Below are 23,679 nucleotides of genomic sequence, written 5' to 3'. Positions count from 1 at the left end.
ACTATTAAATAAATATAATTCCATTAAAATGATGAAAAATATTTAATTTATAACAATATTCATGTAAATTAAAGAAATAACAAATATGTAAAAAATAATTTGAAATATATTAAATAATTTAATTTAATTTAATAAAATAAAAACAATAATTTGTAATTTATTTTTTGAAATACTATATTTAAAGTTGCAGAAATATTATTCCAAGAAAGAATTATGGGTTTGACTTTTAAAAAAGAAAAAGCAAAAAAATAATAATTATTATAAATAAATAAATAAAAATAAATAAATAAAAGCTTCCAATTGCTTCCATGAAGCCAATGATGATAGAGCAGACCAAGAACTGGCCTACTCAACAATTTTCATTTTTATTCTTAAATTTTCATATTTATTTATAAAAATATATAATTTTATAAGTTAATTCAAAATTTAAATTATTTATTTTAAAATTAAATTTAGATATTTAAAAATGTATTGGTTTTAAAATGATATTTTAATAATTATTTTTAAAATAATGAAGAATAAATAAATAAATAAATAATTGAGGCATTGAAAAGGGAAGGCAAGCAAAAGTGCATTGGTAAATCCCCATATAAGTTTGAAAAGGTTGAGGAAAAGGGATAGGTAAAAAAGGTGGATATTAATTAATTAATTTATTTATTATTATTATTATTATTATTATTATTATTCTAAAAAATAATAAATAAATAAAGGTGGGGAGGTGATGGGAAAGCGAGAATATTGACATTTTATAATATATAATAATATTATTATTATATTTATCCCAAAAAAAACGGGGTAAAAAAAGTCAAAATATATTGGGAAATGGAAGCCAAAAGTATGTTTCAAAAAATATATTTTAAATTTAAATATTTATTAGTTCATTATTATTATTTATATAATTATAACACTAATTATAAATAATAATAAAAACAAAAACAAAAACCCTAATCAATATTGTTTTATTTGGGTTTTTCTTTTCGCCAAAAGTTATATACTGTTAGCCGTTGTTGTTATTCTCTTGCTTGCATATATAACGTCTCTTTCAAAATCTCTCTCTACCCTCGTTTTCTAAAACCTTCTTCTTAAATCGAGGCTAGTGCTTGGCCATAAGCGACGTAAGAACGAATTGGCTTAGCTCACTTGTTGTTGGAAAGTAAGTGTCGCACAATCTCAAGGTCCACTGTCATCAAAAGTGCGATTGTGACAAGTGGCATGTGAGGAATCATGACTCTCGACAATGGTGGTATGATATTGTCTATTTTGAGTATAAGCTCTCGTGGGTTTGCTTTGGGCTTCCCAAAAAGTCTGATACCAATGGAGATAGTATTCTCAACGGGTCTATTAGAGATAAGTTTTTATACTCTTGTAAAGGGTATTTCGTTCTCTTCCTCAACTAATGTGGGATCTCACAAGTAGAGAGATAGTACATGAATGAACTGATACCATGTTCGGTGACCTCATTGAAATTTTTCTAGGATGTATGTGAGAACGACTCGAGTAACGTGGAGACTATGTTGCTCGGGAATACTAGATTCCAAATCTCGATCGGAATACCGGACATGGGTCGTTATAGATTTTGTCTGAGTAGATACAAAATTGAAAATTTTTAAAAATATTTAATTTGACCGTTTGTGGCGGAGAGGGGCGGAGAGGCGGGGGCGGGGGGCGGCGGTGGGATCGAGGCGTGGGGCGGAAGAGCTGTCAAATGGTGCGGTTCCCCGATGCCAAATTGAATGCCTTGTGTTTGACATTTTGCTTCCCATTCCCCCATTTTCTTTTCGCCCTTTTCCTCTTGATTTCTTATGCATGTGAATTTATTCTTTTACCCTCCCTTTTTTAAAAAAATAAAAAATAAAAAAAAAATTAATTTTTAACATTTATTTTATTTATTTATTTATTTACACAAAAGTGGGTTAAATTCCCAACCTACCTTGGCAATTGCAGTCAAATTTGTATTTTTAATCTGACCTACCTATCGTCGTTACCTTTACCATTTTAAATCTCTTTCCAATCGAGGTGGGATTTCGGTGATTGACTTTGATACTATTGGTAACAGCTCAAGCTCACCGTTAGTAATATTGTCCGTTTTGATCCGTTATGTATCATCGTCAACTTCACCGTTTTAAAACGTGTCTGTTAAGGAGAGGTTTCCACACCTTTATAAGAAATTTTTCGTTTTCCTCTACAACATATATGGGATCTCACAATCCACCCCTCACATCTTCTAATGACTGACTCTAATATCATTTGTAACAGCTCAAACTCATTACTAATAGATATTGTCCGCTTTGACCCGCTACGTATCATCGTCAAACTCACGGTTTTAAAATCCGTATGTTAGGAAGAGGTTTTCACATCGTTATAAGAAATAATTCGTTATCCTCTCCAACCGATATGAGATCTCACAAAACTATTAGTATAGAATTATCAACGTAAGTATAGCTCAATGGTAATTGATTCATATATCTCCACATTTTTCATAGTTTAAAAAAAATGGTAAAAATGAGAAACATTCCGAGTAAAAAATGTTTTATTTTGATATCTGTACTTTCAAATATTCAATTATTTTTTTGTCCCTATTCTTTCAAATATTCAATACGAAAATTATTAAATAAAAATTGACCCTATAATTTTAAAAGGTTTTATATGGTCCCTATAGTTTAGTCAAATTTAAAATAATGTAACACGTTTTCGATTTACGTGACAATGAAATCGATATTTTTTTACTATGCCTATTAAGCTTAAGGTCAAGTAAAATAATAGGGTGAAAGATGTAGGCTTTTGGGTGGGTATATAAGGTATATTTATAGGTTTAATTATATATATATATATATATATATATATATATATATATATATATATATTTGCACCCGAAAAGTAATTATTTGAATTTTAGATAAAATTAGTCGGGAAACAAAAAAAATTTACCGTGTAGCAACCACTTAAATCTTACTGATTTACTCACTTTCGTTTACTGCGCACACGAGGTCCAGTGATTATCAGAATTTTAAATTTTTAGTGAATAAAATTTATCTGAAAATTAAAATGTTACAGTATAGCAATCCACCTAGATCTTACTGATTTACTCACTTTCGTCTTTTTGCACACACGAGGTCTGGTAATTATCAAGAATTTAAATTTTCAGCGGATAAAATTTACCCGAAAACAAAAATATTACTGTATAGCAACCACTTTAATCTAACTGATGTACTCACTTTCCTTTTTTGCACACACGAGGTCCCGTGATTATCAGAATTCTAAATATTCAGTGGATAAAATTAGCTCGGAAACAAAAACGGTGTAGCAACCACTTAGATCTCATGATTTTACTCACTTCATTTTTTTTTTTTTTTTTTTTTGCACACAGAGTCCGGTTGATTATCAGAATTTAAGATAAAATTAGTCCGAAAACAAAAAAGTTCCGGTAAACAACCACGTAAATCTCACCAATTTACGTGTTTTCATTTTTTTTTTTTTTTTTTTTGCACACACAAGTTCTCGTGATTATCAGAAATTTAAAATTTTAGTGGATAAAATTAATCGAGAAACAAAAAAGTTACCGTGTAACAACCACTTAACTCTCAGTGATTTACCCACTTTCATTTTTCTTACACACACGAGGTCCAATAATTATCAAAATTTTAAATTTTCCATGGATAAAATCAGCTCGAAACAAAAAAGTTACAGTGTCAATTTACTCACCGTCACTTTTTACACACACGAGGTCAAGTAATTACCAGAATTCGTTCATACATCTACGAGTTCTCGACATCAACACAAGCGGTGAATCGACATTTTAATCACAACATAGAAAAATTGACGAATTATCATGTCTGACGGTAATATTAAAGCCTGGACAATTACCGTACCCGACCCTCGTTATATCTAAGCAAGATTTTCTCGAGCTACGTCCTTACGTATTAAAGTATAGGAATCATTACTAGATCGATGAAAGTAGCGGGACCAAATATATAATTTTTGAACATATGTAATAATAAGGGGTTTGAAAGGAAGTATATAGAAGGAAGGAGAAGAGAAGGGGTAAGAGATTTTGGCGTGTAAAAAGTGGAAGCTCTTTTTCAGGCGGCCTCTGGGGCTTCTGACGCTGTCGCCGACGTTTCCCTGCATACCCCAACACGTGAGACTGCTGATAGGGACCTCACATTTATTTTATTTGCAAATTGCCCCCTCATCCCTACCTTTGCTTTTCTTTTCACCCCATTTCCTCATCTTTTTTCAAATTCTAAAAATTAATTAATTGCAAGTTTTGGTCTTTTTTTTAATTTTATTTGAATTAGGGATCTATTAGATATAAAATTTTAAAGTTTTGGATTTTATTAGATATCGATTAAATTTTTTTTTAAATTGAATTTGTGAGGTACGAAGCATTTCTTATAAAGGCGGGTAAATCTCTTTCTAGTATACTTGCTAGCGGTGGGCTTGGGCATTACTACAATTGGTATTTGAGCCAGACACTGGGTTGTGTGCTAGTAAGGACGTTGGGCCTTGGAAATCTCTTCTTAGCATATCGTCTAGCGGTGGGCTTGGACATTACTAAAAATTGTATTTGAGTCAGACACTGGGTTGTGTGCTAGTGAGGACGTTGAGCCTTGGAAATCTCTTCGTAGTATATCTACTAGCGGTGGGCTTGAGCATTACTACAAATGGTATTTGAGCCAGACACCGGGTTGTGTGCTAGTGAGGACGTTGGGCTTTGGAAATTTCTTTCTAGCATATCTGCTGGCGGTGGGCTTGGGCATTACTACAAATGGTATTTGAGTCAGACACCGGGTTGTGTGCTAGTGAGGACGTTGGGCTTTGGAAATCTCTTCCTAGCATATCGGCTAGCGGTGGGCTTGGACATTACTACAAATGGTATCTGAGCTAGACACTGGGTTATGTGCTAGTGAGGACATTGGGCTTTGGAAATCTCTTCCTAATATATCTGCTAGTGGTGGGCTTGAGCATTACTACAAATTGTATTTGAGTCAGACACTGGGTTGTGTGCTAGTGAGGACGTTGAGCCTTGGAAATCTCTTCCTAGCATATATGCTAGCGGTGGGCTTGGGCATTACTATAAATGGTATCTGAGCCAGATACCAAGTTGTGTGTTAGTGAGGACGTTGGGCCTTGGAAATCTCTTCCTAGCATATCTGCTAGCGGTGGGCTTGGGCATTACTATAAATGGTATCTGAGCCAGACACCGAGTTGTGTGTTAATGAGGACATTGGGCCTTGGAAATCTCTTCCCAGCATATCTGCTAACGGTGGGCTTGGGCATTACTACAAATGGTATCTGAGCTAGATACCGGGTTGTGTGCTAGTGAGGACGTTGGGTCTCCAAGGGGGTGGATTGGGAGATACGAAACTGTAACAGCCCAAGACACCACTAGCAAATATTGTCCTTTTTAACCTTTCCCTTTCGAGCTTCCCTCAATGTTTTTAAAATGCATATGCTAGGGAGAGGTTTCCACGCTCTTATAAAGAATGTTTTGTTCTCCTCCTTAACTGATGTGAGATCTCAAAGAAACTTTCCTTGTCAGAGTGTGGAAATCTCTCGCTAGCAGATGTGTTTTAAAATTGTGAGTTTAACGATGATACGTAATAGGTCAAAGCGGACAATATCTGTTAGCGGTGGGTTTGAGCTGTTATAAATGGTATGAGAGTTAGACACTGAGCGGTGTGACAATGAGGACGTTGGGCCCCCACGAGGGTTGTATTGTGAGATATGAAACATTACTTATAAGGGTGTGGAAACCTCTCCTTAGCAGACGCGTTTTAAAATCGTGAGCATGACGTCTATACATAACGAGTCAAAGCAGATATTATCGGCTAGTGGTGGGCTTAGGAGGTTGCAGAATTTGTCATAAATATTATATACGTTTGAAAGCTGAAGGACCATGTTCAAGGATTAAACCGGTAATTTATCAGGAAAAAAAATAATAAAATAATGTTAGTAAAAATTCATCCAAAACTTTTTACTTTATCAAATTACACTTTTACCCTTTAAATGATTTTCATATGTAAAATCGTCGATGAAATTATTTTTATGTTTATTGTGAAATCGATAAAAGTTTCGAAGTCGACAATTAGGAAACACGATGAATGAAGCTCAAAATTATATTTAAAACACTATGACCATCATGGTGGTGAGATGAGGTCGGCTCCAATGGCGGGTGGTGACGGTTGGTGATGGAGTGACCAATGATAGCAGTGATGACTGGCATCCACTTTAAAACGCGTATGTTAGGGAGATGTTTCCATACTCTTACAAAGGGTGTTTTGTTCTTCTCCCCAACCGATGTGGGATATTACAATCCACCCCCTTCAGGGCCCAGCGTCATCGCTGACACTTATTTCTTTCTCCAATCGATGTGGGACCCTTGTCAAATCCACCCCCCTTTAGGGTCCAACATCCTTACTGGCACACTGTCTCGTGTCTACCCCCTTCAGGGCCTAGCGTCCTTACTGGCACTCGTTCCTTTCTGCAATCGATATGGGACCCTTACCAAATCCACCTCCCTTTGGGGCCCAGCATCTTTACTGGCGCACTGCCTCGTGTCTACCCCTCTTCGGGGTCCAGCATCTTCGCTGTCACTCGTTCCTTTCTCCAATCGATGTGGGACCCTTACCAAATCCACCTGATTTTCATACTCTTTATAAAGGGTGTTTCGTTCTCCTCCCCAACTGATGTGGGACATTACAATCCACCCCCTTTAGGGCCCAACGTCCTCACTGACACTCATTCATTTCTCCAATCGATGTGGGACACTTACTAGATCCACCCCCTTTAGGATCCAGCGTCCTTACTGGCACATTGTTTCGTGTCTACCCCCTTCGGAGACCCAGCGTCTTCACTGGCGCTCGTTCCTTTCTCTATTCGATGTGGGACCCTTACCAAATCTACCCCCCTTCGGGGCCCAGCATCCTTACTGGCACATTGCCTCGTATCTACCCCCTTCGAGCCCAGTGTCCTCGCTAGCACATCGCTCGGTGTCTGGCTCTGATACCATTTCTAACGGCTCAGGCTCATTGCTAGCAGATATTTTCCTCTTTGGCCTTCTCCTCAAGGCTTTAAAACACGTCTGCTAGGAAGAGATTTCAAGACCTTTATAAAGGATGTTTCGTTCTCCTCCACAATCAACGTGGAACATCATCACGGTCGACTTGAATCTAATGATAAAATAAGTGTGGAAGAAACAAATGCAAGCAAAAACTATGCATAAAAACAAATAAGAAAGAGGATTTGGAGAAGGAAACAAGTGAATGGGAGTTGAATAGAGTTAAGCCAACAAGTTTGCAGCCAAAAACGTCTTCAAAACATACCGACCGCCGTGCTTCCTATTTTGCCTCCAAAATACCAAACCCTTCTCCAATGTTCTTTTTTTGTACCTTTTTTACCCCTTTCTTCCAAGATTCACATGTGGACCTCTCTCTCTATTATTACTCTCTTTATGGTACCCCCAAAGTTTGTATTATGTTTTTCAAAGTTTTGGGATTAGGGGTAGTTTTGGAATTCAAAAAGATCGATGAGACTCGTCGAGTTCTATTGCATTTGTTCGATTGATTTGGACTGTATCTTTAGGTTTGATCTGGTTTTCTCGAGCATTTAGAAAATCCGTTTAAGTTGGTTTGATTTGGACTGTATTTTTAGGTTAGATCAGTGTTTCTCGAGTATTAAAGTGAAAACTGTAGTGCATTAGAGGATGCTGTGTTCGAGCACTTAGAAAGTCACTTCAAACCGACACTTAATCTCGTTTGGATAAGATCTGTATAAGTCGTTTTGATTGATTCAATTGATCATGCTTTTCGCTGGGTTTTTTCGAGATTGAAAAATAATTGCAGTTTGATTTGGCTACACATGGATTGTTTTGTATTTGTTGGTTTATTCGAATTTGTCGGTTTCGAATAATTTAGTTTACAAATATCTCGATCTCGGTTTTCTTTTTCTTTCCCCCCATCTAAATTCAATATGTCAGTTAGCAATGAGTTCGACCGATAATGCTCAAGCCCACCACTAGTAGATATTGTTCTCTTTAGGCTTTTCCTTTCGGGTTTCCCCTCAAAGTTTTTAAAACACGTCAGCTAGAGAGAGGTTTCCACACCTAATGCTTCGTTTTCCTCCCCAACCGACGTGGGATCTCAATCCACCCCATTCGGAGCTCAGCATTCTTGCTGGCACTCGTTCCTCTTTTCAATCAATGTGGGATCTTACATAGCTTTAACAAAAGCTTATGTACTTTAACGTTGAGCTATGTTCATATTGGCATATAAATTTTTTTAAGTGTATGTTTCGTTCTAACGATAATATGTTCAAACCCATCGAAAACCCTAAATTTCGCATAATCTCGAACCACTCGAGCCCCACCATGCTTATTGATTTGATTGCATGATAGTTCCATATTGAAATGAAATAGAAAGAAGAAGCTAAAAGGCAAAGGACAAAAAGAAAATTCAAAAAAAGGTAAGAGAAAAAGGAAGACAATCTCTAAAACTAGAAGTCCTTCCTCTCCATCAGTCACTTGGGAGCATCTTCTTCCATCCATCCAAACAAACAATAGCTCGGGTAACCACGTGTTCGGTTTCTAGTCAAATCTGAACTATGACTAAGCTCGGTTTTAGCTATGACTATTACGATCAAGGCTGGGTTTAGATTTTGAACTTTGCACGTTATGATTGTGCTGAAGTATTGATACACTTCGATATACCGTAACGTATCAGTTAACTTTCAGGTTGATTGGTGATTTAACATGGTACGAAATTTGAAGGGTCTCTGTTCGATCCATTGTGATGTCCTTTTCTACCGTTTTAGGTCATCAATATGTAGACACGTGAGGACAAGTATACTAATTTTCGTTATCGTGGAGGTTTAGGCGGAAATTCTCTGCAGAAAATTTGTGGAGATTAGGTTCTTCGCACGTAATTTTTCCTATTTATTATTGATTAAAAAATAGTTATTTTAAAATTTTTATTTTTAATTAGTTATTTTTATAAAAAAATTGTAAAAAAAAAATCATAATATATATATATATAAATAATATTCTACCGACAAAATTTCTAAAAATTCAAAATTTAATATTACACCGTCTTTAACAATTAAAAAAATCTATACAACTTAATTAATTAAATATAAATATATTATTTATATTTATTAAATTTTAACTAATACATTTATAATTAATATTTTACATTATCTTTAATTATTTAGTATAAAATTTTATTATTCTAATTAATTTATACTTGTTCAATTATCTTTTTTGCAATTAAATTAAATTGTTTAATTATCGCTAATTTATTTTGATTTGAATTTATTAATTAATTATATTATATATTACATCGTTCTCTTGTATTTAATTTTAATTATAATTTTTATCAACAAAAGTCGTAAAAATAAATTATAAATGAACTAAAAGTATTAAACAATTATTACATTTTTAATATTTTATATGCAATTATTTAATTTTAGCTTAAACGAAATCCTTTGATTTGCTCAGTTCATTGATTATCACTGCTTTGTTTTTGCAATCCATTGAGTACAAGAAAGGATTAAAGACGGTAGCGGAGGCGGAGGCGGAGGCGACCACTGGCGGCGATGGAGGAAACAGGAAAAATTTTCGAGTCAAAGACGTGAGAGGCATGAATTCTTTCACAAAATTTGCTGATGTGAGGTCAGGATGATGTTGTAGACCGTTGTTTTGGATTCTCCAAGGTTTCGATTGACGGTTATTCGTGTATTTAGGCATTTCAGCGCCGAACGCCGGAGCTACCTTCAGGTAGTTGTTGTTGTTGTTGTTGTTGTTGTTGTTTTTTGGCGTTTTCCTCTGCTGTCGCATCTATTTTCTTCCTATTTCTTTGGATTTTTATGTGATGAGCAACAGTTCTTCGTCGATTCTTTATTTTCTTCTTGAAGATGTTGATAATTTATGCGATGATTTTGGTGCTGTTACTGTGATGTTTTCAAATTTAGCATGCTGAAGTAGATGCATCTTGGTAGTGAAACTGGTATAGATTATAGAGTGTACTTAGAGTTAACTATGGCAACAAGAGAATGAAAACACACTGTACTAGACAGAGCTAAGAAAAAGAATGACAGGAAGAAGAATTGTGATTTCATCAACCACTACTGATTAAGTTGTAATTACAGACTCGATGCGTATAGAAACAGAAGCAATTGTAGCTCTTCTTATTTACTCCGTTATAGTGTACAGCCTTCGGCATGTGTATACTTATGTTTCCACTACAGTTTGAAGATATGAGAATTCACCCATCATCCACACTACAAGTAGGAGATATTCTTTGCAAGTGTCATTATTGTCCTTCCATGGTGGCCTTCCACTTGAGCCTTTGCATATAGCGGCTGAAGCATTGCTAGGTACTCTAGTCTAGGTGTGACTTCTGCGAAGGGAAGAAAACTTGTGTTCAAGAGACATCAAGTATGGGTCTAGTACTGGACTATGAATTAAGTATTCTGTAAATTTTAAACATTGGGCTCTTAACCTTTCCTTCCTTTCTGTCTGTAGAAACATCATGCACAAGTAGACTTGCCTGTAAGAACCATTGATTATCTATCTTAATTTCTCCGTATTGAATTTTTCTAATTGATTTAGTAACCGTTCCTAACCATGTTTAGTTGGTTTCTAATTGAAGAGAGATTTTCATAGGCAAACTTTCTTTCTGCAAATTGAGCTTCTAACCCCAGAAGAGGTGCAATTTATACTTCATTTTTTGGATTCCCATGGAGAGAACATTTTTATACTTGTATTGGTACTATAGTTGACTCTATTTGAAACTAGACAGAACATTTTTGAGGGTATCCATTCGGACATTTAGGGCAAAAGTGTAATGGAAATATATTCCATATGTTTGGATTTATCTTGTTGGAGAAATTATGATCTTATATTTTTCAGCTGATTCTTATCTTATTCATTTATTAAATTTATCAACTTTGAAGTTCACATATACATCAAAAACTCATTTATAATCTAGATTCAAATAGGACCAGTAAACCTCCAATTAAGTTTATGAATGCAAGGAGGGAGCATGGGATATTTAGCATGTCAAGATAGTTAGTTATATGGAATGGGTATCTTTGGTAAAAAAGAGTAGTATATGCCCCATCAAGTTCACAAGATAGTATATAATAAATGAGTGATCTTTAGGAGGCACTAAACTTCTTGGATGGAAATTTATGTTTTCTTTTATATGAATTAGTTCTCAGAAACACTAAAGGGAAGTTTATCGTTTGTTCTATGGCGAGAGAGGAATTCATTTGTTTTAGTTGGAACTTGGACATGTATGTGGTGATGTAGGAAGAATTGATGTATGTATGAAAGTGTTAGTTGGATAATTGTTGAATAAACTTGATTTAATTGTAGAGGGGAACTTCGTAAATGGGCTGAAAATAGAGTTACTAGCTTTGTTATGGGTGCTCAAATCATTGGGCCAGTTAGATAAAATGGAGGCAACCCAATTAGTGGACCTTAATATTACGTTGGAATAGTGAGAAGGGTATGATTCCATAGCATATTGGCCTGCACGGGTGGAAATTTGTTTGGGCCGACTTTGCCTAGACACAAGTGATAACCGCTAAAACCAATGTCATATTAGTTGGACAACTGTAGAAAAAACTTGATTTCATTGTGGAGGGTAACTTTGTAAATGGGATGAACATGGAGTTACTGACATGGTTATGGGTGCTCAAATCATTGGCCAAGTCAGAAATGAAGGCAACCCAATTTAGTGGACCTTCATATGACGCTGGAATAGGGGGGAATGATTCTGTAGCATATTGGAATGGGCTGGAAATTTGTTTGGGCCAACTTTGCCTGAACACTCCTTTCTCTAACCACGTTGCATCAACGTTGGCTGCTATCTGGAAGAGTAAAATTCCAAAGAACGTCAATTTTTTTGTGTGGCATGTATTACATTGTATGGTTAACACTATAGATCAGATCAACGTCACTCTTCCTTGGTGATGACCCGCATTAGTGCATTCTTTGCAAACACTAGGAGGAGAACCTTCACCACTTACTGTAGGGTTGCCATTTTGTGTAGTCGATATGAATTAGATGATTGAGCTATGTTGGTTTACATTTGACGTGGAGGAGAGATTGATATTCTATGATTGAGGAGGTGCTCTTGAGTTCGTCTTTTTGCAAGAAAGACAAAGTGTTAGTGGCAAGCTAGTTCTTTTGCTGTTGATTGGGGTATTTGGATTGAGAGAAAGAACAAGGTTTTTAGAGAGGTGGAGAGATCGTATGAGGATGTCTAGAAGAGGGATAGGTATAATGTCTCTCCATTTAGGCATCATTTAGTAGGCTCTTTTGTAATTTTGATCTTGATTTGATTTTGTTAAATTGGAGGACCATTTTGTAGTTAGTTTTCATATCCTTTTTGCATACTTGTATTTTTGGTGGGCTGTTTTTTTGTATGCCCTTATATTTCTTTCATCTTTCTCCATGAAAGCTCAGTTTCTTATAAAAAAAAAAGGAAAGGACAAAAAAAAAAAAATTGCCGAGCGCAAGTTGTTACTCCCATAAGAAATTCACCTGCATAATAAAAGGTAATATGATGACCACTAAACCCAAAATTTTTAGCGGATGGGTTAATAATTTAATGAGGATGCAAAGTTATGAAGCTGCCTTTTAGGACATGTGAAGGCCACTATAAGTTCTTGGTCATTCTATTTAGCGTTTCCAAAGTACTGTCAACCTTAAGCCTACTGATCAATATAAAGAAAGGCACTTTTGTATAGAAAATGAATAAGTAGCGGAGTGCATAAAGTGTTGGGTGAGGGGGTGCAAAATGATCCTCCAAAATCCAAGCTATGCTCACTTGGCTGGCTATCTCCAAATTCCAAATACTACTTGACAATTTGTGATATATCATCATTCCGGTAAAGTTTAATACTTAGAAATTATATATAAATGAAATTCCATTAGCTATAACTGCAATTTGATCTGCTAACGAATTGATGCTTGATGGCACCATTGGACCATTGGAGAAGCTGAGTTCTACTTCTCAACTGTAGAATTTCTATCATTAAAGGTTTAATCGGAAATGATCATCACCTTCCTAGCTGTTTTACCATATCAACTAATACAAGTTGTAACCAAAAGCTGCAGTTATTTTTGTTGTAACTAACAACGATATTGCTAACTATCTTCAATTGTAACAGTGATCATTGTGTACACATGACGTTGTACAAGAGTCTGAGTAGGAGAGTCCTACTTACATATGCAGCTATGAAAAGAAGAATCACAACAGATGCCCGCCAGATTTTAGTGTCTCCACCTCTCAAATCCATTGATTTTCCTGATATTTGGACTAGTTCCAGCTTTCCTGATTATTCTTTCATCACAACATCGTATGGTACATCACCATTTCGCTTCAACCCTCCTCACATGTCATCTCCTTTTTCCCCAGTTCAAATCCAGATAGTGTCACCGTATAGGTTTACTATATAATTGTGTTCATTGAATACTTTCTTATCTGGGTGTGCTTGGTATCTGATGATCTAACGTTACTTGCAGATACCCCGCAGACTGCAACAGTAATTGATGGTAGGGCGATTGCTGAGGAAATTACATCAGGAATAACTAGTGAGGTGAGGAGGATGAAGAACTCTATTGGAAACGTTCCTGGCTTGGCTGTAATCATGGTCGGCCAAGGCAGGGACTCGCAGACTTATGTTCGCAAGAAACTGGGTGCATGTGAAGAAGCTGGAATCCAGTCGAAGATTTCTACTTTGCCTGAAAACTGTACAGAAGATCAAGTTCTGAATGCTTTGTCATGTTTTCATGAAGATCCATCTATTCATGGTATACTTGTGCAGCTTCCTCTACCGCAAGTAATTTCTAAAACTGGATCATGATTATATTTAATTTTGCACGTTTCAATCTAAATACCACCAACATGATTGTGATGCTTATCTTCCTTGGTTTCCGGTTTTTGAGGAAGTATTTTTCATCTATTATCATCTCCATGCGGCTTTTATTGTCTACCATACAGCTGTTCCAGATATGAGATGGTTCTTTATGTCTATAAAGTACTTCACAGTTTAAATCAAACAAAGATGTTTTGCAAATCCTGATTTGGTAATTGTTGTCTGGCATGGTAGTTTCTTTAGGCGACATGTTTTGTGAGATCCCACGTCGATTAGGGAGAACGAAACATTCTTTACAAGGGTATGGAAACCTCTCCCTACCAGATGCGTTTTAAAAACCTTAAGAGAAAGCCCGAAAGGGAAAGTCCAAAGAGGACAATATCTACTAGCGGTGGGTTTGATTCGTTACATGTTTTGCTATTAACATGAATTTAGAAATCATTGGGTTTCTTTTGGGACATGGATGGAGACTAACAATTCAATTTTGTGGAACAGCATTTGGATGAGGAGAAAATCCTGAACTCTGTGCACCTAGAAAAAGATGTCGACGGCTTCCATCCAATTAACATGGGGAATCTTGCTATGGGGGGTAGAGAATCACTTTTCTTACCCTGCACACCCAAAGGCTGCATCGAGTTGTTGATCAGATCGGGTGTAGAAATCTCGGGGAAGAAGGCCGTGGTGATTGGAAGAAGTAACATTGTTGGATTGCCCACGTCCTTGCTATTGCAGGTCCACATTCACTTTCATGTCCAAATTTTCTTGTGCCACTTTGTTTGTTGTAAAATTATATTGGTACTGAAAAATGTTCGGTTTTCTGCAGAGGCACCATGCTATTGTCAGCGTTGTGCATGCATTTACTAGGAATCCTGAACAGATTACTCGCGAAGCTGACATAGTGGTTGCTGCTGCTGGTGTTCCTAATCTGGTTCGTGGTAGTTGGCTCAAACCTGGCGCAGTAGTTCTTGACGTGGGGACGAACCTAGTTGAGGTAATTAATTGAACTTTCTACCTTTTATGAATCATTGAATTGAATTTACGAAGCGTTCTGATTTTCATCCTTTCAACTTTATATAATTTTATAAATCCATGTCGATGAATATGTAACTTCTCGACATATTTTCCATGCATAAAGTTGTGCTCGACACACTTTTGGTCGTGGGGACTAGATTTGTAAGAATACATGACCATTTAGTTTTTGGTTTTTGAAAATGAAGTTTATAAACAGAATAGTCCTCTATCGTTTTCTTTATTTTGTATTCTATTTTCACGGATGTTCTTAAAATCTAAAATCCAAGCCAAGTTTTGAATAAACAAAAAGTAGTTTTTTTTAAAAACATGCTTTTATTTTTGGAATTCGACTAAAAATTCGAATGTTATAAGGTAAAACTTGACAAAGAAGTTGCAAGAAAACAAGCAAAACTAGCTGTGATGCATTATTTGATCGGTTTATAAGGTTTATAACGTGTTCACCACCATGGATTGACAGGATCCTAGCTGTGAGTATGGGCATCGACTAATTGGAGATGTTTGCTATGAAGAAGCATCAAGGGTAGCTTCTGCTATTACACCCGTTCCGGGCGGAGTTGGACCGGTGACAGTTGCTATGCTCTTACTCAACACACTAGAATCAGCCAAACGAGCGTATAACTTTACCTAACTCGATGTTATTTCAACATGTGACAGTTACTATGCTCTTACTCAACACATTAGAATGAGCCAAATGAGTTCATAACATTACCTAACTATTTTGACATGATGCAGTCGACCTTATAACGCAAAACCTATAGCACGGCGAGAAATCGACATGTCAAGCTTGTTATCAAGAGCAAATCATCTAAACTAGATTTTATTGTGAGATCAGAAATGTGCAAGAAATTAGCCTTATTTCTATCGTGAATAGACTCTAGTGTAGTTTTGTTTGTTTCAGAGTAATTTAAGGTAAGGAGTTGAACGTTGTTGAACCTCTTATTAGACAGCCATAGGAGGGTATGAAGCATAATCGAATTAGGGTAGCAAAAGGATTGATACCACTCGGTGTATTATAGATGTCGAACCTTTTAACGTTGCTAACAATTTATTAAGATCCTAAACCACTTCGGGGGCCAGTGTCGTCCTGACACACCACCTCGTAAAAAATATATATAATTATGAAATATATTGATTTATTAGAAATTTTTTTACCAGATGAAAACAAAAAATTAAAAAATTAAAAAAATAAAAAATTATCGGTGGAAACCCGATTCCCACCCCGATACTCACAAAAATAAATGAAAATTTCGTGGGAATGGGGACGGGAAAGCCTTTCTCATCTTCATCCTCACCCCGTCCTGTGGACATCCCTACGATCTCTACTCTAGTTTTGAAACTTTTTTCCCTACTCTAGTTTTGTTTATGAAAGGTCAAGAATAATATTATAACTTTACAAAGAATGAAACATTACCGATATAAATTTGTAAGTATTATGATATGTCAATATGAACTTGATATGTCAATTATTTTAATATTATTTAGACAGCCCAAATTTAATGTATGATTAAAAGTGTAATGCCTAATAATGCTATTTCACATAATAAAAACATTCTCAAACCATTTAAAGAAATTATGTGTACCTAACAAATAGGAATATTCGACTATAAAGAGACAAAAATCAGCATATTTCTAATTTCTATAAAAAGGCATACATTTAAGATTAACTTAGGTAAGCCGTTCGTGACCTAACTTGAACACGATTTACAATCTAACCAAACCAAACTTAACTCAATCCAACTCAACGGTTAATTAACTGTTTTTTTTTAATAATTAAAATTTTATAAAATTGAAATATCAAACATTTACAACACGTCAAATATTCGAGTTGATTTGATTGACCCGACCAAAAAGTTACAATTGGCTGAATGGTGCATTGTTAACATTAAAATATATATATATACACTAGAGATTAAAATCTCGAATCTCGTATACAACTAAAAATATTAAAATAAACCTACTATTGCTTAATATGGTATCCGAGCCTCGTGATTGATGAAAATTCTTAAATGGAAACCAAGCTCTAATACCATATAATGAAAATAAAGGGAAACAACGGTTGGACCGACTTGAGAACTAACAAATTAGGAGCTCTTTGCTCCATGGTGAGACATTCTAAGCTTTATCATTGGCAGGTTGTTAAGCGAGCATGCGTAGAAATTACGCTCAATATTATATTTTATTTCTATTTAAAAATATTATTAAATTTATTAAGACATTAATATATTAGTCCAAACAAATATATTTTTTAATATATAATAAAATTTTGAATTTTTTATTTTTATTTTTTTTTGTCTTATCTCCGCTCTAGCGGACATCTCTATCACAGTTTTTGTGTTGAGCGTGTTCTATGACGCAATATATAGACTAGATGATTTTGACTTAAATCATAATTTATTTTTTATTATTTGTTAATCAAAATTATCAATTTTTTTATTATAGTTTTTTTATAATATTTTTTTTATACATTCTAAAAAATATATTTAAAAAGTTATTGAATTTTAAATTTAAAAAAATTATAAATTTATTTTTTAAAATATAAAATATTTATTAAATAGAATTCTAGAACTTTCCCATTAAAAAATTAGAGTGATGGTTTAGACTTTTCAAGCTTTAAAATATTTATTATTATTATTTTTTGTGAAACAATAATTCAAAAAATTCAATTAATTTAATTCAAATAAATATATATATATTTTTTATATAAATTAAGCGGTTCATGTATTTTTTCTAAAAATACAGTGAATCGAATTAATCTGAATTTATTATTAATTTTTATAAATACATTTTTGTATTTACAGTTATATTTATTTTATTTTAATTCAATGTTATAATTATTATTTTTCATTTATTATTCAACTTTTTTTTAAAATTAATGTTTTACTCACTAACATTTTACCTTTACTAAAAACAAAAAAAATATATTGAATTAATGATTCTATTTATTTTCTTTGCTGGGCCGATCGAATCCGGACTTCCTTAGATGATCACTGACCTACAGTTCGTCTTAAATTTTCGTACTCGATGGAGAAGACACGAACAGAACAAAGGTACGCTCGTTTCCTATTCTCTGCTATGAACTGGAATCGCTCGCCAATTAAGTCCGATTAACTCGAACCTCCCTAACTAAAAAAATTTATGGTTGAACTGAGCTGACATTATTATAATTAGAAGAAATGAGATTAAAAATGAGAAATTTATAATTTAATTAAAAATAAAAAGAAAAAGAAAAAATAGTGACGTGTACTTGGAACTTGTAAGGCTGTGATTCAATCCACAGTATTTCTAAATCAAACGGCATGAAATCCGCTGCGTTCTAAAGCATCTTTTTTCCCTTTTTTTTGAGCATCTTCCATTTTCAATCGATTTGTTCTTCCTTTATATACCGCATTCAGCTCGATTAGGGTTGGTCTTGTTCGGAAAAAAGTTGGGTTCTGGATTTTACCTCTCCCTCTGGCCTCTTGATTGTCTGCTGATTCTACATTCTTCGTAAGTTGCTTCTTCGATTTTGCTTTAGATGATTCGTAGATTCGTTTCGCCCTTTTCTGTTATGTTGTTCTAATCTTGGATCTGGTTTTCCAGAGGAAATTTAATCGGAGATCGATGGGGAGTTCTGGATTCTCGTGGACATTGCCCGATCATCCTAAGCTTCCCAAGGATAAGACAGTGGCTCTTATTGTTTTAGATGGATGGGGTGAAGCTAATCCAGATCTCTACAATTGTATCCATGTCGCCGAAACTCCCACCATGGATTCCCTGAAGAAGGTAGGTTGATTTTATGGATTCGTTCTTATCGATTTGTGTTTTGGGGATCCATTTCGTATTTCCTGAAAAGAAATTGTGTTCGTCCAATTCATTCTTGAGGATCTTCCCATGCATGCAGATTTTGTAGATCGCATGTGATGCATGCGTTTGATCACGAAATTCTCTGGCGTTTTTACGATTTCTATGAATATATTGATGGATTATGTTCTGCTTCTAATAGGGCGCCCCCGAGCATTGGAGGCTGCTCAGGGCACATGGTAAGGCTGTAGGACTTCCTACTGAAGATGACATGGGAAACAGTGAGGTCGGACACAACGCGCTTGGTGCTGGACGTATTTTTGCTCAAGGGTGAGCTTATCTTATCATTGTTTTCATTGTTTTACGCTGTATACCGATTGGTCCCCTTGAGGACACCCGATAAATTAGAACGACTGTGCGATGATAACATGCACAGACGGAGAAATGGTCCAAATTTCAGGAAAAAAAATGTTTCTAAACCAATAAGAATCTGTATAATATATCCATTGTGATTATTAGGAACCGTTCAGAGAGATCCTTACCGGAGTATTTGACCCTTTTTTAATTTGAAAGAAAGCATGCATGGTTAAGGAAGCAAGGTTAGGCTTCTTCCCCCTTGGCAAGATGTGGGGATAAGGAGTTCTTTAAATTGGGCCATGCATGTTTAAACTTAGTTATAAGCAATAGAACAGAAGAAAAAATTTGATCTTATGGCATGCCATTTTTTTTCTCCATTACTGAAACCTGAAATTAATTTGTTTTGAATGCAGTGCAAAGCTTGTTGACCTTGCTCTTGCCTCTGGAAAAATATATGAGGGAGAAGGATTCAAGTACATCAAGGAATCCTTTGCAACTGGCACTTTGCATCTTATAGGATTACTGAGTGATGGTGGAGTACACTCTAGGCTAGATCAGTTGCAGGTAAGCATTGAAATCTTCTCCAGTTTGTCATAATTCAGTCTTAATATAATCTAATTTATAAACCTTTTCCTCTTTGTAGTTGTTACTCAAAGGAGCAAGTGAGAATGGTGCGAAAAGAATCCGTGTCCATATACTTACCGATGGGCGTGATGTTTTGGATGGTTCGAGTGTGGGTTTTGTAGAGACTCTTGAAAATGACCTTGCCAAATTACGTGAGAATGGGGTTGATGCACAAATCGCATCTGGTGGTGGTCGTATGTATGTGACTATGGATCGTTACGAGGTACATCTTTGTTCATGTAATCTTACTGATGGTTTGTTGTTGATTCTTGATCGTCATAGCTGGAATCGGTTTACCTTCAAAAGGGGCTTTATTGATTCATAAAATTCTAAAAGTGGCTTATGTTATTGTAGCTTTAAAGATGCGATGGTTATACTTGATTGGTATTATATAACGAAAGAAAAATGATAGATAAAACAGTTTGATCAAAAGGATGCTAGTTTATATTTATTAAAAAATTGAGCAATTCCACTACCTTGTTGATTAAATGTTGCAATCACCATAGAAATTCAATGCATGAAGTTTTTAGACAGTTGGAGTGGTTATTGATATTATTTTAGAGGAAAGCAAGTAAGATCGATTGTTTTTGTTTCCAATTATAGAATGATTGGGAAGTTGTGAAGCGTGGATGGGATGCACAAGTGCTTGGCGAAGCACCACACAAGTTCAAAAGTGCTCTTGAAGCTGTCAAGAAATTAAGAGAGGCACCCAAGGCAACTGATCAATATCTACCTCCATTTGTCATAGTTGACGATAGTGGGAAGTCTGTCGGCCCAATAGTGGATGGCGATGCTGTAGTTACCTTCAACTTTAGAGCAGATCGAATGACTATGGTTGCCAAAGCCCTTGAGTATGCAGATTTTGATAAATTTGACCGAGTTAGGGTCCCTAAAATTCGTTATGCTGGAATGCTTCAGTATGATGGTGAATTGAAGCTTCCAAGCCGATACCTTGTTTCTCCCCCAGAAATTGAGAGAACATCTGGGGAATATCTTGTGCACAATGGCGTTCGAACCTTTGCCTGCAGGTGAGAAATAGCCAAGTTCTCATGCATTGTTTCTTTGGCTGGTACTAAGATCTTATTGCTAGATGCATCTGTTTATTTCTAGATTGATCTTTTATTACTAATTTTTAATGAAACATTACCTTTCATACTTGCCTAAATTTGATATGAACTATTTTTTCCCTCCAAAACAGTGAGACCGTCAAGTTTGGTCATGTTACTTTCTTCTGGAACGGAAACCGTTCTGGATACTTCAACCCAGAAATGGAGGAATATGTGGAGATTCCTAGTGATTCTGGGATCACCTTTAATGTTCAACCAAAGATGAAGGCCGTAGAGATCGCTGAGAAGGCAAGAGACGCTATTCTTAGCCGGAAATTCCATCAGGTATACAATTAACTTTTCACAAATCATCTTTTTATCCCTCAGTTGTATTTCGTGCTGACTTGTCAGCTCGTCGGTTTGTATATACAGGTACGTGTTAACCTTCCAAATGGTGACATGGTGGGTCACACTGGTGATATTGAGGCCACAGTTGTAGCTTGCAAGGCTGCTGATGAAGCTGTAAAAGTATGTGCTAGTTTTTTCTCAGTACTTGATTTTATTATTGCTTGAGACTTGGATTCTGGTATTTTGTTCTCGGGGATGCGAAGCTGTACGTTTCTATACCCAAGTGAACGACCGAGTCATATGAGTTATTTTGCGCCTGTACCCCGATTATCCTTTTTGACACCCATTCCTGATTTGCTAACTTTTTGGGACCTTTTTCTGCAGATGATTCTTGATGCAATTGAACAAGTAGGGGGAATTTTCGTCGTAACTGCAGATCACGGAAACGCAGAGGACATGGTGAAGAGAAACAAGACTGGGCAGCCTCTTCTCGACAAAAATGGCAAAATTCAAATCCTCACTTCTCACACTCTCGAGCCAGTAAGCTTCTTGCCTCTTAGTCTTGGCAACGAATTCTCATACGAGTACTAGATTACATGTAGAATTAGAGGCAACGAATTCTCATACGAGTACTAGATTACATGTAGAATTAGATCGTACGGTACGTCCAGCAAGCTTTTTTCTCTGTGTTGTAACGTTGTTTTGGTCGAATCTCCGAACGTGCAGGTTCCTATTGCAATTGGAGGTCCAGGACTGGCCGCTGGAGTCAGATTCCGCAAGGATGTTCCTAATGGAGGACTGGCCAATGTTGCTGCAACTGTTATGAATCTCCATGGTTACCAAGCTCCCAGTGACTACGAGGTGTCCCTAATTGAGGTCGTCGATAGCTAAGGCGTTGTGAGCAAGCAAGAAAACTAGCAATGACTATGCTAGGTTGCTGAATAATTTCTCTTTTTTTTTTTAATTTTATCCTTGCATTCATGTTCCTCACGGTCTGTCTATGTTATAAACCAGACCATGAAGTGGGGATATGGTTCATTTGAGAAATTTTGTTGACTCTTAAGATTTTAATGGCTATTTGAGGGTTGAAAACCCTCCAATTTTCAAGTTTGGTGAGATATTTTGTTTAGTTTTGATGAAGTTGAATCTCTAATTTAAAATGCAGGAGCTCTGTTCTTGTTTGCAGGAACTCCTTTTTAACCATATAGTCTTGTATTTGTATATATAACCAACGTTAGACTTTGGTATGTAGCATTCTGTTCTCTTGATCTTAGGATAGTTATTGTTAAAAGAGTGTTTGAAGTGACAATATGCAAACACAAAAGTAAGTTAGTTTCGTGCTTGAGAACGCACATTCCCTTACTGATATGTGATATGGAAATCAACTTAGGAATGGATTACCCTATATGGGAATCAACCAACCAACCTAAGGGAAAGTATGGAATTCAACCAACCTAAGGGAAAGTCCAACCTAAGGGAAAAGGGAAAGTATGGAATTTGAAAGTATGGGAAAATATGGAATTTGAAAGTATGGAATTGACCTAAGGGAAAAGGGAAAGTATGGAATTTGAAAGTATGGGAAAATATGGAATTTGAAAGTATGGAATTGACCTGAATTGACTTGAGAATCAACCCAAGGGAATATAGGAGGGAAAGTATAGAATGATATGGGAATCAACGGAAAAGTATGGAATGGATTGGATTACCTTATGATCAAGATTAAGAGTAAAGAAAACAGAGGATTGATTGACTTTGGCATGCTTAAACAATTCAATTCTTAAATCGTCTCTAATCAAAGAAAAAGAGGCTTTATATTATCCTTTACAACCTTAACCTCTGTGATACATAACTCCCAAATTAAATGAACTTTATGTGATACATAACTCCCAAATTAAATGAGCTATAAATGAGAAATACTCATAATCTCCCTATTAAATGAGCTATAAATGAGAAATACTCATATACTCATAATCTCCTTATTAAAATGGCTGCTATAAATGAGAAATACTCATAATCTCCCTATTAAAATGTTAACGATGTAATATACCATTTATGTGGGTTACAAACAAATAGTTCAATTATAATGAAAAGTGCAATGTGTTGAGTTCACTAAATGCAACTTAAAATGCATTTAATTATCTCTTTCTTAAAGCTAACTTTGCACAATATAAGGAGTCTAACGTCTTCTAGAATTTTCCCCACCATAGCTTGAATATAATTTTCCCCACCATAGCTTGAATATAAGTAAATTTATAAAGTTTGTTGTAGTTTCTTAGCTCGTGTCCTTGTAATTGGACCTTGAGGTATGAAAATTCCTTGGTCATATTTCATATCACTCACATATTCATATCACTCACATTCATTAATATAAATTACAGGAACATTAGACGGTGTTAATAAGACATTATGGGGGAATGTCATAATTTATAGGAACATGGTGTTAATAAGAGGAAGTAGAGTGAAAGATCCACCTGTGCGAAATTCCATTATATTCGAGAGGAAATTTCGGATCAAAGAAGAGACAAATCTAAATATGATGCATAAAAACCTAAAGCAAGGACATTTTTGCAATAAAAAATAAAAATAAAAAATAAAAAAAATAAAAAAG

The 23,679-nt window shown here is 35.4% G+C and overlaps 2 protein-coding genes across 2 annotated transcripts; both read left to right on the top strand.

The window, feature by feature from the left end:
- The first annotated feature begins 9,477 nt into the window (after nt 1-9,477).
- Nucleotides 9,478-15,784, top strand: LOC111804060 (bifunctional protein FolD 1, mitochondrial). The gene is made up of 7 exons (XM_087127886.1): nt 9,478-9,633; nt 9,739-9,772; nt 13,177-13,370; nt 13,532-13,848; nt 14,380-14,616; nt 14,708-14,875; nt 15,374-15,784. The coding sequence occupies exons 3-7, from the start codon at nt 13,193-13,195 to the stop codon at nt 15,542-15,544; spliced, it is 1,071 nt and encodes a 356-aa protein (XP_086984012.1). The 5' UTR covers nt 9,478-9,633; nt 9,739-9,772; nt 13,177-13,192; the 3' UTR covers nt 15,545-15,784.
- Nucleotides 15,785-18,243: 2,459 nt separating this feature from the next.
- On the top strand, nt 18,244-22,178 carry LOC111804059 (2,3-bisphosphoglycerate-independent phosphoglycerate mutase). The gene is made up of 10 exons (XM_023688739.2): nt 18,244-18,402; nt 18,496-18,678; nt 18,899-19,026; nt 19,467-19,617; nt 19,697-19,900; nt 20,281-20,705; nt 20,876-21,068; nt 21,156-21,251; nt 21,456-21,611; nt 21,798-22,178. The coding sequence occupies exons 2-10, from the start codon at nt 18,517-18,519 to the stop codon at nt 21,960-21,962; spliced, it is 1,680 nt and encodes a 559-aa protein (XP_023544507.1). The 5' UTR covers nt 18,244-18,402; nt 18,496-18,516; the 3' UTR covers nt 21,963-22,178.
- Nucleotides 22,179-23,679: the final 1,501 nt, after the last annotated feature.

The sequence above is a fragment of the Cucurbita pepo genome, chromosome 10, assembly GCF_057944985.1.
Source record: "Cucurbita pepo subsp. pepo isolate OVF chromosome 10, ASM5794498v1, whole genome shotgun sequence".
In the NCBI taxonomy this organism is placed as follows: Eukaryota; Viridiplantae; Streptophyta; class Magnoliopsida; order Cucurbitales; family Cucurbitaceae; genus Cucurbita; species Cucurbita pepo.
Note: the sequence above shows the minus strand (reverse complement) of the source record. Positions and strands in the feature narration are given on the sequence as shown.

Excerpts from the sequence above, each read along its gene's own strand:
- LOC111804059 (XM_023688739.2), top strand. The coding sequence starts at position 18,517 with ATGGGGAGTTCTGGATTCTCGTGGACATTGCCCGATCATCCTAAGCTT. Across the intron at positions 19,901-20,280 it reads TGACTATGGATCGTTACGAG|AATGATTGGGAAGTTGTGAA; the intron begins GTACATCTTTGT and ends TTCCAATTATAG. Across the intron at positions 21,252-21,455 it reads CTGCTGATGAAGCTGTAAAA|ATGATTCTTGATGCAATTGA; the intron begins GTATGTGCTAGT and ends CTTTTTCTGCAG.
- LOC111804060 (XM_087127886.1), top strand. The coding sequence starts at position 13,193 with ATGACGTTGTACAAGAGTCTGAGTAGGAGAGTCCTACTTACATATGCA. Across the intron at positions 13,371-13,531 it reads TTTCATCACAACATCGTATG|ATACCCCGCAGACTGCAACA; the intron begins GTACATCACCAT and ends CGTTACTTGCAG. Across the intron at positions 13,849-14,379 it reads TGCAGCTTCCTCTACCGCAA|CATTTGGATGAGGAGAAAAT; the intron begins GTAATTTCTAAA and ends TTTGTGGAACAG.